This window comes from Sinohyriopsis cumingii, chromosome 18 (genome assembly GCF_028554795.1).
Source record: "Sinohyriopsis cumingii isolate HCF-2022 chromosome 18, ASM2855479v2, whole genome shotgun sequence".
NCBI classification, from domain to species: Eukaryota; Metazoa; Mollusca; class Bivalvia; order Unionida; family Unionidae; genus Sinohyriopsis; species Sinohyriopsis cumingii.
In genome coordinates, this window is record NC_142978.1 from 41,295,450 (window position 1) to 41,310,693 (window position 15,244).

The 15,244-nt window shown below is 33.8% G+C and overlaps 1 protein-coding gene across 1 annotated transcript in view; it reads left to right on the top strand.

Annotated features, from left to right (window-relative positions):
• LOC149776475 (CCR4-NOT transcription complex subunit 1-like) overlaps positions 1-12,926 on the top strand; it is a 59,291-nt gene extending 46,365 nt beyond the window's left edge. The window contains exons 11-20 of the mRNA XM_089940908.1: positions 63-299; positions 961-1,124; positions 2,516-2,633; positions 3,332-3,433; positions 4,116-4,367; positions 5,341-5,409; positions 6,025-6,208; positions 7,149-7,281; positions 9,092-9,223; positions 10,998-12,926. Of these exons, the coding sequence (XP_089797034.1) occupies positions 63-299; positions 961-1,124; positions 2,516-2,633; positions 3,332-3,433; positions 4,116-4,367; positions 5,341-5,409; positions 6,025-6,208; positions 7,149-7,281; positions 9,092-9,223; positions 10,998-11,067 (1,461 nt within the window). The 3' untranslated portion in view covers positions 11,068-12,926. The remainder of the gene's footprint in view (positions 1-62; positions 300-960; positions 1,125-2,515; positions 2,634-3,331; positions 3,434-4,115; positions 4,368-5,340; positions 5,410-6,024; positions 6,209-7,148; positions 7,282-9,091; positions 9,224-10,997) is intronic.
• Positions 12,927-15,244: the final 2,318 nt, after the last annotated feature.

The window sequence follows — 15,244 nt, forward strand, 5'->3', positions numbered from 1 at the left end:
AAATTCATTTTAGTTCCCTAAGAAATCTTATTAACAATACTTTTTACTTGTACAATTTACAGGCAGATCAGCTTGGAATACTACAAACAGATGACTTTATCTCCCGCTTCTTCCGTCTGTGTATAGAGATTTGTGTAGGCTTCTGTAACAGTGAACTATGTCAGCGGTACCGTAGCTCAAGTAGCATCAGGACTAAATGTTGCTTCATATGGGATGCTTGTGCCCGTTTGTTAGCTATGCTGATCAAGCACTCGGGAGGCATTGCAAACACTGTTACCAAGATCAGTATGCAGAATAAGGTAAAGCTTTGGGTGATTATAATTAAACATACTTGGGACCCAGGGATGATACAACATTGATCTCTGTAATTTTTGATAATTTTCATCCATATTTTAAAGAAAAGAAACTGCCTTGACAAAGTAACTGCATCTGCTCATGGTTTAAAAGTTTTCAGGATAAAGTTAAAGGGTTGAGCAATAAGCAGTTGATCATTTGAATCTTTATGCAAAAACTTGCATACTATTGCCCCAGCCTTAATAAAATATTAAGTTTAGCCATAAATATGTGTCTATTTCTGCAGTGCAAATGGCAGCTGTAAAGTTATGTGAGTGTTATGATTTTGCACAAGGAAAGATGCCGTTGTTTTAAAACTGTGAAGGGTATGTTTTTTTTATAGTACTTTCAATAACCATCTTTTAAACAGTACTGAAGCAGTTATTTGTATTTTGTTGTTGGTTCCATTGTCAAAATAGTTTTCTACATGACTTTGATTTACAATTTAAGTCTGGGAACACTTTATTAAAGCTGCTTAAAAAACTTAACATAGCCATCCAGGTTCAGTTACTGCTGTGCTGATGCATGTGTTGAAACTTTATATTGACATAATTTGTACAGAACCAAGTATCTGCTTCACCCCAAAGCAAACTTAAGGCCTTTATGGTTTTAAAATTTTGTTTCCAGGTGCTAGGTATTGTGGCTGGAGTGTTACTACGAGATCTTGAGGCCATCCAGACAGCATTTTGGCAGGTGCCCTACCACAAAATCTTGATTGGGCTTTTGATAGAACTCAATGCTGCAGATCCTATCCTTGAAAACATCAACTTGCAAGTGATTACTACCTTCTGGTATGTGTTTCCTTTTTTTATTCTAGGAAAATTGTCGATTTAATTTTCATCACATATGACTGTATAGATTTCATGTCTTTTTGTACTCTCACCCACCACTTTGTATTTATTGCCACATTTGATTAATTTCAGGAAGATAATTTAATTCTCTATTACCAAGTTGTGTAACCATTTTTTCCATCAATACAAACACCATTAATGCATAATGACCATTTGAAGAGATTAACATCAGTACAAACCATCATTTAAGATAGCTTTTTGAAGTGATTAACATCATTTCAAGAACCATTTCAGTGGGCCTTTTGAAGTGATTTTCATTGATGTCAATGCAAAGACCATATCAGTGGGTCTTGTGATGTGATTGTCACTGTCATCAATGCAAAGACCATATCAGTGGGTCTTGTGATGTGATTGTCACTGTCATCAATGCAAAGACCATATCATGGGGCCTTTTTAAGTGATTGTCATTGATATCAATGCAAAGACCATATCATGGGGCCTTTTTAAGTGATTGACACTGTCATCAATGCAAAGACCATATCGGTGGGCCTTTTGAAGTGATTGTCATTGATATCAATGCAAAGACCATATCATGGGGCCTTTTTAAGTGATTGACACTGTCATCAATGCAACGACCATGTCAGTGGGTCTTTTTAAGTAATTGACACTGTCATCAATGCAAAGACCATGTCAGTGGGTCTTTTTAAGTGATTGACACTGTCATCAATGCAAAGACCATGTCAGTGGGCCTTTTGAAGTGATTGACACTGTCATCAATGCAAAGACCATGTCGGTGGGTCTTTTTAAGTGATTGACACTGTCATCAATGCAAAGACATGTCAGTGGGTCTTTTTAAGTGATTGACAGTCATCAATGCAGAGACCATGTCAGTGGGTCTTTTTAAGTGATTGACACTGTCAAGTGGGTCTTTTTAAGTGATTGACACTGTCAAGTGGGTCTTTGGATGTGAATGTCATCAATTTAATGCTGATCATATCCTTCAGCTTTTAATATCATGTTTAGGGGGCGAGGGCAGGCTGTCCAAATATGTTGATGGATTTCAAAGTTCTGGAATTTGCATGGATATCTTATTTATTCTCACTGGACCATAACTCTGTTAATAACTGTTACAGCTGTGTGTAGCATATATAAATACAGTAAAGAGGTGCATAGACCATTCTAAATGATGTCATACTAGAATTCTGGATAAGATTTCTTAAAATTAAGATCATTTAGGTTGAGGCAGTAAATATTGATGAAACCTTGAGTATTTGCAAGATGGTACTTTGGTAAACTCGTATGCAAGACAGTTCATTAAATATTTTTTATAGAAATTTCACCCTATGTTTGTAGAATCTTTAGATCATGCTTCATTTTTTTTTACTTTCCAGCAACATGTTACATGTTTTGAAGCCTACTAATGCCCCAGGATTTGCCACAGCCTGGATGGATATTATGTCACACAGGGTCTTCATGGACAGAATGTTTGTTTACACTTCAGAACAGAAGGTATGGTCCCATTTTAACCAGATTTTTCCAAAAGTGTTCAGTGTGTATTTTACCATTCATTTAATGTAAAGAGAACTATGCTTAAAAACTTACTAATGTTGTTGATTTCCATACATCTGGGATAAAAAAATGTCTTTTCCTATCAAATCATGTACCAAAAAATCCATTCCTTAACATCTCCGCCTACTCCAAATGAAAATTAAACATTTGATTGGCTACGTGGTTGGACTGTATGAGAGAATGTCACATACTTTTTTTCAGAGTAAATCTGGATGGGTCGAAAGATTTTTGAAAAAAGTTATTTTGTGGTCCTTTTGAAAATTACTTTTGTTCTCAGCAAAATTTGCAAATCACAGACCAGTAAGTTTGTATGAAAGTGGGTAAGGGATTCCATTTTAATTTATGGTAAATTGCTCTAAATCCAGAGGAAATATGTGTGAACTCATATGAGAATGATCTTGTATGGATTGTTAAAGGTGAAATACTAAAAAATACATAAATGATATGGCATCTATATTATCACAGATATTTATAGGGATAAAAATAACTGTGCTTGTCTTTCTTTTGTTTCAATGAAATGTTTTCACTTCAATAGTTTTCAGTCATTATAGATCTGAGAAGTGATACGAAAAGCATGGTTCAATATTATGCAGTGATTTCATTTAATACTTAGGATGTTGTTTGATTTACATTTTCAGATTTGCAGTATGTATGCCCAGTTATTCATTGATCTCTTCAAGTTCATGTCTTCATTGCTCAGGACTACCTGGCGTGTAAACCCATCAGTTAGGCTGCACAAGGTAAGCATTGCTAACTATGGATTTGTTGCAATTCTTTATTTGAAAAATTAGTATAGTTGTATAGATCATATTATTTGAGGTCTTTAATCCTTGATCTCAGAGATCTGTTGCAGTTCTTTCTTTGTATAGTTTTTTATATAGATCATATTATTTGAGGTCTTTAAACCTTGATCTCAGAGATCTGTTGCAATTCTTTCTTTGTATAGTTGTTTAGATCATATTATTTGAGGTCTTTAAACCTTGATCTATTGCAATTCTTTCTTTGTATAGTTATATAGATCATATTATTTGAGGTCTTTAAACCTTGACCTCAGAGATCTGTTGCAATTCTTTCTTTGTATAGTTGTATAGATCATATTATTTGAGGTCTTTAAACCTTGACCTCAGAGATCTGTTGCAATTCTTTCTTTGTATAATTGTATAGATCATATTATTTGAGGTCTTTAAACCTTCATCTCAGATCTATTGCAATTCTTTCTTTGTATAGTTATATAGATCATAATATTTGAGGTCTCAGAGACATAAGCTTTATAATCCATTTCAAAGCATTTTTAAAAGGATGCCAGATTTAAAAAGAATCGTTGGACAGATTGATTTCCTTCATATTTTTCAAGCAATTAATTGAATTAGATCTCAATAGACCATGTTTGATATACAATAACTAAATATCATCTTTTTGCAGACTATGGTAACAATGTTGCTAGGCCTTCATGACTTCCCAGAGTTTCTATGTGATCATAACAAATTCAGTGATGCCATATCACCATACTGCAATGAGATGCGCAACTTAATCTTGAGTACCGTTTCACATAACGTACCTGTGCCAGATCCATATACACCTGACCTGAAGGTTGACATGCTACCAGAAACAGCACACCCTCCACACATTAGCACTAGCTATACAAACATGATCCAATCAGCACCTTTCAAAAAGGTAAGGTATCTTCATTCACAGTTCGCTCTGGTTTATAGATATTCATGATTTATGTAACATAAATAATTGGTACATATGCAAGAGCTAATGAGGCAAGACTTTCTGTTTGATAAATGTTTTATATATTTCTTGAAAAACAAATTGTATGCACCAGTTTTTCAGCAACTTTTTTCACAATGTATGAATTTTTTTCCCTGTGTGTTCTTGAGAATTATCTGTACTGTTGTAACAAATTAACCACTTGATTAAATTGGTTAATAACAAGAAGGATTATAGTGTTTGTATAAATCCCAATTTGTTTGTACCTCTACTGACCCTAACACTCATGGTCTACATACATATTTCAGTCTTAACTGAGTTACCATGCTAACAGAACACCATACTGCATAAACTATGGGTGAGTCTATTTTCCTCAGACACCAGAGTGACATAATTCATCCAATTCAGTAACTGCTCGATTATTCCATCAATTACCTTGAAGTAAAGAGTTATATCCCTTTGTACACTTGTACACAAAAATTACATCACTTGTTAAATCCACATGAAAGGTAAATTTGTTTTTGTTACTCTTTTTGATTTGACATTGTAAATATTGGAAGCTGACAAAGTAGTATTTTCCTTCTATGTAAATACATTTGTCATATCCCCCACTTGTGTTAGGGTTCCCCTATTCATAATCAGATTTGAAAATATAAATCAACAAATGAAATGACTAAATTTTGTGCATCTTTTATCTCATGTATGCTTTTGTTTTTTAAATTTTTTGGGGGGGAGACAAATAAATGGGGAGGTATATTCAGACTATAATTTCTATTTGTTTCTAGCTTCTATAAATTGTTCTTACAGATATAACAGTTGTGTGATTGTTTACTTAACACAGACATCTAAATTCCAATAAATATTGTAAAACATTGGGTAGAAAAGCAGTGGCATAAATGAACTGAATAAAAATACATGCTGTTTTTGTTCACAGGATTTGGATTTGTATCTGAGAAGAGGATCTCCAGTAACCTTCATTTCTAACCTAATAATGAATCTTAAGGTGAGCATTAATGAAACTGACTCCATTATTTGGAATCCACCAATTACAAAATGTGTTTGTATGATTATGTGTTTTATCATTGCATTCCATACAGAAACCCATTGTAATATAATTACGTCTCTGGAATCAAAATTTTATTTTCTATAGCAAAGTAAGACAGAAAGGCAGGCCTTTTGTTATGTGCTTATTTATTAGCATGCATCAACAGTTTAGGTTTCATTTGAACAGTTTTTTATTGCTTATAAGTCATTCATAATACGTTACAAGGATTTTTTTTACAGTATGATTATTCCCACCACTTGGTGATATGTCTGTCACTGGTTAGCACCACTGCCATGTCCAGCCATTTTAGAGTTACACACAATGTGTAGATTCAAATGTTGTTTGTCATGTCATGGGTCAGCCACATATGAATGTGTTATTGTCTTCATCCTTGGAAACTTTTGTTGTGTTGTCCTGCAGGTGGCATAGTGCCCTCACCTTTGGCTCTGGCACCTGTATTCAACCACAATATGGTATAGCATAACAGTGCCCTTAGGAGAAAGCAATAATAATTTTTTTTTGCAGTTTTCATACAGATATAGTTTCCTTTCACAATGCTATTTTTTGTTTCAGTCAAATGAAGTCTACGGCTACAGCTGTTACAATGTCCCATTGATCAATGCACTTGTTCTTGATGTGGGAACTCAGGCCAGCGAGTGCATCAACAGCAAAGGTCTGACACCCAGCATGAGTACCATCAGAGACTCAAAATACACGGAATTCTTTGATGATCTTGTATCTCAATTAGATACAATGGGTATGTACTTTTTGGCTAAATACTTGCTATAATTGCCATTAACATGATGGCAGTGTTATCATACAGTAAGAAATGGGTATTTTCATCATTGTCTTCGCTAATATATAGGTATGACATATTTTCACAAGTTGTACTTAGAAAACAAGATTAACGAGATTCCCACTGTCCCTATCTATTGTTTATCAAAAGCTTTGTCACATAGAGAATGTGAAACTACTTTATGCATAGGATTCTAGTTGTTGGTGTACAGTTTGCTTATATTTGAAAGTGTGCATACCATTGTCTTCTTTTTTTCTTCCTGTAAACATGCTGTCATAAGAAATTTTGATCCATGTCCCAATGACACCAGGAGGGAAAATTGCTTACACACAGTATTTGTTGACTCAACAACTCTCCTTCACTATCAATTACAAGCTACAGTCGTCTCAGGTGCAAATTGTCAATAAATTTTTTGCCTTCCTCTGCCAGCTGTATTTAAGAGACTGCAGTACATATTCCACTATAGTGATTGGTTCCTTTCCATAAAGAATTTCATATTGGTTCCTGGTTCATGTTTCAAAACAAATTGCAAAAAAGCATCCTACTGACCTTGACCTATTGCTCTAAAGCCGTTGTCACATGAGCAATCTTAGTCCCATTCATGGCAGTATGTCTGTTAGTATTTGACTTAGCATGCATACACATTTCCTGGTTTCTGAAATTTGCACTCCTCCTTAATGATTTAGAACAGTTCCTGGTTAGACAAAAATGATTAAAATTGAAGAATTTCCTGATGATTTCATGTATGAAAGAAATTCACGGACACCTAAGACAAAGGGACAAATTCACATTGTATGTTTTTCTCAGCTACTGTTGTAAAAAATGTGGTCACTTATTACTTTTTCTGCATTTTTTTTTGCTTTCAGTTATAGTTTACTTACAATTTGAACTTTTTTCCCAGGTTGTTATTTGTTCCTTACTGCCATCTGTAACCAGCTCACATACCCAAACAGGCACATACACTACTTCAGCTTCCTGCTGCAGCACTTGTTTAATACCACCACGAAAGAGGAAATCCATAAAGAAATTACCAGGCAAGTACTCCAAAAAACTACTACCAATTTTTCTTGTATCACTGAATCTAAATGCAATCTTTATTAGAAATTGTCAAAAAGATGATGAAATAATTTAAACAAGATTATTGGAGGGTCGACAAGTCAAACATGCTATTTATAGCATTCATTGAGGATGGAGATAATATTATTTTTTATAAGGCATAGATTCAGACTGTTGAAGCTTTACTGTAGTTTTCAGCACCAAAATACAGTGAGGTCATTTATTATCATGGGATCGTTTTTTTTACTGTCTTATTTTTAAAACAAATTAAAAAAATAATAATGACATTAAATGTACAGAAGCATAGGAAAATATTTATAGCAGATGCTAAGCTCACCTGGCCAGAAGCTCAAGGGATGGCCTTAAATTTAGTATATATTATGTGTGCATCATCAACAATTTATTGTTGGAGTCTCTGTTTTATATTCAATTGAAATGAATTGTGGAATATTGGTTTATACCATCAAAATCTCAGATGTGTTCATTAAATGACCATAATCCATGAATATTATTGTGATCTTGCATCCGATTGGCTAACCTTGTTTTCATTCAAAACATCACATTTTTTTTATCTAATTGTGGTCAAATATTCCAAAATGAGTTCAGTAATGAACAAAATCCACCCATATTAGGTGATGTATCAGATTGGTAGAAGTCATCACGGAGGCCATATTTGTGATGGCATTTTTATGTAATATGGAAGGAATACATGAATGATAAGGTGAGTTCAGTATATAAGCAGAATCTAATGAAACTAATGAGGCAATCTTGATCTGATTGGCTGAGCGTGTTACCCTACTGGAAAAAAATTCTGATACAAATTTGATAAAACTTGCAGTGTGGTTTTATGTCACCAAGATCAGCAATGGGCAAATCTTGCATAGAGTTGGCTGGGCTTATTGCCTCACTAGGGACTTGTTACCACTATGAGGCTGAATTTTAGGTATGATTTTCATCAGACTTTGAATATATCCCAGTCTTATCAAGTCTCAGACAAGTTTGATAATGAACGAGATCCACACACAAATGAGGTGACCTTGTCCAGTTTGAAATATAAGATTATATCATCAAGATAATTTAAATAACGAGTGAGGTCCATTGATATTAATGTTGTATATTACTGGATGACCTTATTACCACCATGGAGGATGGATTTATAACCCGATTTGATACAAACTTGGAGGGTATGCTTATGTTATCAAGATCTTTTGTATTTTTGATAATGATTGACATTCATGAATATTAATGAGTTAATCTTGCATCAGAAACCATATTTTTATCCGAATTTGATCAAACTTGACATTGGCTTATGCCATCTTGGATGAGTTTGATAATATGTATAGTCTTTTAATGCTCTAATCTTACAATTGATAGACTGAGCCACTCTAAAAACAATATTTGTACTCTGATTTTTATCAAACTGAATGTATGCTTCACAGTGCATATTAATGGAGGTCTTGACCATGAACAAGAAAACATTATGCCTTCAACTTTAGAAAGAATCTAGATCAGGATGTCCTAAAAGTTTACATAGTATGAATTCCTATACTACTACTAGTTTTGAAACAGTGGAGTTATGTAAGCCAAGTAAATAATATGCCCACTTGGGTTTCTTGTTTATATGTATTACATATGTTATTTATAACATATCAATGTGCCAGGTAGATACAGTACAGTTATCCACTGACTTACGTTATTTTAACTTCATTGATTTCCATGAGTTCATATTTGAATCAGGTTGTCTGCCTTTGCATGATGTTAAATAATATCTCCATTCTTTTCTAACAGAGTAGTACTGGAGAGGATGGCTGTTAAGCGCCAGTATTCATGGGGCCTGCTTATCACGGCCATTGAGCTCATGAAGAACCCCATCTTCAAGTCCTTGGGTCATGACTATATCTCAGCTCCAGAAATAGAATCGTGAGTACATAACAATAAATTGGTTACATGTGTGTGATATCATGAGATTTTTAAGTAATGGCCTAGGCAGTATTATATTATTTGTCAGTTAACTAATAATGTGTCATAAAAGTCATTTGTCAGTGAGAAAGGGTATGAAGTAATATTTGTCTACACTACAGTGACATGATACTCCATGAAGTAATCTTTGTCTACACAACAGTTCCATCATACTCCATGAAGTAATCTCTGTCTACACAACAGTTCCATCATACTCCATGAAGTAATCTTTGTCTATGCTAGTTACATCATGCTCCACGAAGTAATCTTTGTCTACACAACAGTTCCATCATACTCCGTGAAGTAATCTGTCTCTGATACAGTTACATTATACTCCATGAAGTAATCGTTGTCTACACTACAGTTACATCATACTCCATGAAGTAATATTTCTGTGATACAGTTACATCATTCTCCACAACAGTTCCATCATACTCCACAAAGTAATATTTAGCACTACAGTGACATGATACTCTATGAAGTAATCTTTCTGTGATACAGTTTCATCATTCTCCATGAAGTAATCATTGTCTATAATACAGCTACACCATACTCCATGAAGTAATCTTTGTCTACATTACAATTGCAAAGTAGTTCTATTTCTGATTGCATACAAGTTCATTTCTGTTTGCATTTGAAATGCTCAGTACCTAGAAGGATTTTAGTTTCATTAGTTGCTACCTTAAAAGCTGCTTTTTTTCATTCCTTTGTTGCTTCATACTGACAAAGGCCTATATACTTGTAATACAGTTATGAATATATTTAGCATCATTGGTCAAAAATCAGAAGAACTTACTCTGTGGCATGTTGTCCCATTTCTGTCCATCAGCTGGCACATTTATTGTCTCTACTCCTAATAAACCATATGTGTGTGTGATTTGGAATTTTTAACATATCTTTAACAGTGTCGGCAGTGTGGCAGTTTATAGTGATGTCTAGCACTGGGGCATCATGCCACAGACATGTAGCATGATGTCCCACCCAGTCACTTTATCCTGACACCAGGCTGACCAGTCCTAACACTAACCTGTTTCTGCTGAGCACCTTGCGAGGCAGCTGTTATTACCATTTGGTATGACTTGGCTGGGATTGAACCCATGGCCTCACACATCCATGGCAGATGCTCTAACCACTAGGCCACCAGAGCAGTAATAAACCACAGGGATTACCATGAAACTTTACTCACACATTTGCCAGGTTAAAATTTTCCTTATAATAAATTGGCACACTTCAGACAATCAGTATCACTGCCAAAGTGGCCATCTTGAAATTTTTCTTATCACTACGTTTCCTGACTGGATGGTCATATAACTATAAGGTTTTCACCCCAAAAAAAGTGAAAGTAATGTTGATGTGACAGTGTGCAAGAATTAACCACATGGTGTATTTTAGATCCTACGATCATATCAACTTATCGGTTGCTGTGCTAATAAACACAAAACCAAACATAGCCAGTTTGACCCTCAACATCTCGAAAATGCCATGTTTCCCTTTTTTTTAAATTGATGATTTGACCAAACTTATGGTGTGGGTAGTATCTTAAATAGATTCACAAATCTTTTATCCATCAAATTCCATGACAATTATTTTTGTACTGAACTTCATATGAATGTGTTAAATAAAAAAAAAAATTTTAAAACTAGGCTGGTTCAGATTTGGCTTTGAAGTTGCATCACATGTGCAAAGTGTATGGCATATTATGTTTGATGTTTGATATTTCCATTTTTTGTTGCAGATTGTATGATTATGTGGCCCAAATAGAGCAGCGAGAATCAAATCCTACTATGTATGAACCAGTCTGCTGAGATACATGAAGAAAGATAGTACTAGAAGTTTTAGTGGCATTGTTTGATGAGAACTAGTTGTGGACACTGTATGAAATAATTGTATGGCATATATGTCACGATAATTGATTTAATACTATGTGTTTCTGAGGGGTCCAGTTTTATAATAAATTGATGGATGGATATTTCAGCATTTATACACACAACTGTTATTTTTTCCCAGGAAAAAATATCCTGTACTTTCTAAAATATTTTAGATCTGTTAAACACATGCATGTTTTTCATTTCATTCAAATTTAAGAATTGCTAAGCATGAATGAAGATCTGAGTCAATATCGACCTTTGAAAATGTGTTGCACATCTTTATAACTTTTATGAAATATTCATTTATTATTAAATCTAATATTTTGTACTTTTTGTCCATCTTCATACAAAGTTCTTCATAATTTAATATGGGATTATACCAATAAGTATCATGCCATATTTAATCCCAGTATTATGAGAGGATATATGTATTAAAGTCATGACATCTTAGCATTCATTGTAACATGAGAGTGTATGTTATTATTAACAGGGCTACAAGTGCAGGTGTCAAATGAATGTGGTTTGATTATCCTTGTAAATATTCCATTATTACCAATATTTCTTTGTGCTACATTGAATAACATTATTTACCAATAACTGTTTTTTGGTAATGACCAAATAATATTGGCAATATAGGAGTTGTGTATAAGGCTTTGAAAGAACAAATTTGGCTTGTGAAAAATTCAGATATATTGGATCTTTTGAAACTTTTCCGTATCAGATCAGTTTTGTGCTTTCTTCATTTGTACAGTTAAAATGTTTTTATTGATAAATAATTAGCAGTTTCAGGTTGGTCTTTTTAGGTTATTACTGTATGTTTACACATTTTCTTAAAACAAAGTATGCCATATGGAACAAGTTTAATTTCATGTTTACAAATCTGTGAAATGAAAAAAAAATTGCCACAAATCCTTTCATAGAGATTGACAAATTGTGCTCAGAGACATAATCCTGTGTGTTGTCAGTGGTATTTTTGTTAGGGAGAGCAATAGTCATATCTTTTAGTGCTTGCAATAGATTACTAAATTTGAGCTAGGTAACTAGGCATTGTCACGGTTGGTGCAAGACACAACGTGATTTTGAAATTTGTCAGACCTTGGTTAGTATTTGTTTTTTTTTGAAAAATCCCTGCCACATTATCTCTCATATTGGTGACATCATGACTCATACATATAACTGTTGTTTGCATATTGTTGATAAACACTAGATTTATATCAAAATATGTTTCATTGTGTTTTTGTATGTTTTTCTTTCTTGCTGAAAAGAAGCCATAACATACAGCTGAAAGTCTCAGAAGCCACTGAATAACCTAGCTATTTGTCAACATTATATTATAGTTAGTGTAAATGATTTTATAGCAATTCGAATTTATCAGCTGTATTGCATATGCATGTTTTACCGATTAGAAATATTGTATGTGCAGATGTCAATATTTTCCATGAGTTTGATAAATGTTATTTGTTAACATTTGTGTGCATAAGATTTTGTAACAATTTGAATTTAGCAGCTGCATTGGATATGCATGTTTTACTGATTAGAAATATTTTCTCTGTATATATCAATGTTTCCATTACTAGAAAAGAATGATTTTGACAAAGGTAAAATTTTGTAATGTCTTACCTAAGGTCCAGTCAGTCTGAAGGCCTCAGCAGGGCCTTAGTAATGTTATGTTGTTTTAATATCGTAGTGCAAAACAAAGGTTGATGATATATCCTATATGGATGCTTTATATATAACTGGTATCTATGAAGTCCACCATTTGTACATATTTTGTAATAAAGTAAGATTATTGCTGCCATCCATGTCTTTGTAGTTTATTTCAAGGTGATTCACACTGTTTATTTCTTTGCCATGAAAAAAGTTTTTCATCCATTCTGATAAATAGATGACGTAAGCTGGAATGTTTGTAGCAGAAAATAGTGGTTTTGTTATCGATTGGTTGTACTAGCAATCTTTTATAACAGTTAATCCTAATGTTTTACTACCAAATTAACTTGTGTGGTCAGGGTTTACAGGTAATTTTGGGGTAAAGCTGTACCAACTTCTGGAATTAATATTTTCAGAAAGTAAGTGTATCTTCAAGTTGGCACATAAAATTTCTTATAATCGTGGAATATTTTAATGCATTGCCTGCAGTGAATTTCATCAGTTGCAAATGATAATTGATCAATGGTAAATTTTATATTCGAGTTTGCAGTTGTTGTCAAAGATTTTGTTTTTAACAAAATAAATTCCACAGTTTAGCAAACACTCTCATATTGGTTTGGGCAGCAAAATTAGGTCATGGTAGTTTAGATTACCCTTGCAGTGAAGTCTGCAGGGAATGTAGAAATGGGTTACATCCAGCTGTCCATAACTTGAAAATTGTTCATGATATTGCATTGAAAAACATGATACATTTATTAGTCTAGTGTTTGAGAAGTCTTTTCCTATTCAAAATTCAGTTTTTTTGTTGTTGTTGGTTTTTCATTCTTCCTGTGAGTTGGCAGCATGATTGAGCAGTAGTAACTGACTGTGTGCATGTTCAAATCCTTAATAGCCTGGGTCGGTCATGTTGACTCAAGTCACCTTGGCACTAAATAACCTATTGTGCTGTGTTACGGATCACTGCCATCTCACCTCTGTCTGCATGAGTTCGAGTCTCGGATTCGGCTAATGTGGGTATGTGAGAAAGCTTGTCAGTAGCTTCTCGTGGGTCGGTGGTTCTTTCCGGGGTTTTCCCGGGTTCTTCCTCCACCATTAATACTGGCCGCCATGTATAGCCTATCGTGTGCTGAAAAATGGCGTTAAATCCTACAACAACTTTGAGTTGTTTGATTTAGATTCATTTAAGAAATCTTGGATTTTTTGATAGACTAACTTTTTTAAATTTTGACCCTTTATTTTTAAGCAGTTTTGCCATTAGCTTTTACTGTACACTTTAAATTATTTAACTTCTTTATCTTGTAGTACATATTTTCTTTTTTATTTGGAATAGTAGATATGATAAAATATTTTGGCAATTTGTATTATTTACATTTTTAGAATCTAGATTTTAATTGGCTGTTGAGTTGATGAGCAGTTAAATCCAAAATACCATCTTTCCATCATTCACTTTTGTTTCTGCAGTAAACTCAAAAACTGTTTCAAGATATGTCATTGAACCTTGGAACACGTTAGTTTTGTGGTATAAATGTTAACTTTTGTTGTCAATTTCTTCTGTTTCAATAGTGTATAGCAATTATTTTATATACCTTATTGTCCTTAATATGTCCCACAGTTTAAGTGAGGCAATGTTAGTACCATTTTTATAAGTTTTGGTATGACTCACCTATGGTAAAAACTGTCTACCTCCTGCAACCACTTAGGCCACCATGTTGGTTCCTGGGAGAAAGGGGTAACATTATATATATATATATATATATATATATATATATATATATATATATATATATATATATATATATATATATAGCTTCAAGTCATTCATCCCTATGATTTCCCCACCCCCAAGAAAAAATCTTATGGATGCCCATGCCTCCGGCATTATGTACACCACAATGGCATTCTTGAAAATCTTGTTACTGCTGCAGCTCCTGAACAGATGGTTAATTAAACCCTTGTTTCATTATTTAGTTGGTTCAGAAAATGGAAGACGTTTTAAAACTTGGCCATTCTTATATTCTTTATGTCCACCATAAGACAGACTATCATGTTATACCAGCCCTAAATGCTTATGATACTGAATTGTAAATGTCAAAAGTTGTGTGAAAACGCCAAATGGCTTGACAGAAATATTTATCTCTCTTGCTGGAGCAAGGCAAGGTTGTGCTTCCTTATTCCTAAACGATTTAACAAAACACATTTCTGACTAGAATTTCAGTGTAAAACTAGAATTTGCCAATTTATCTGCATTGTTGTATGCAGAAGACATAGTTGTCTTCAATGAAACTGCCACTCAACTTCAAAGAAATCAAAATAAATTGAAACATTACTGCAACATCTAGATATTAAAGATAAACCTGGTAAAACTCAAATTGTAATCTTTTGAAAACGGGGATATTTGAGAAATGAATTAGGTTGACTTTGCTGACAAAGGGCTAGGAAGAAGGCGACTTCCAGATAGGCGGCCAGA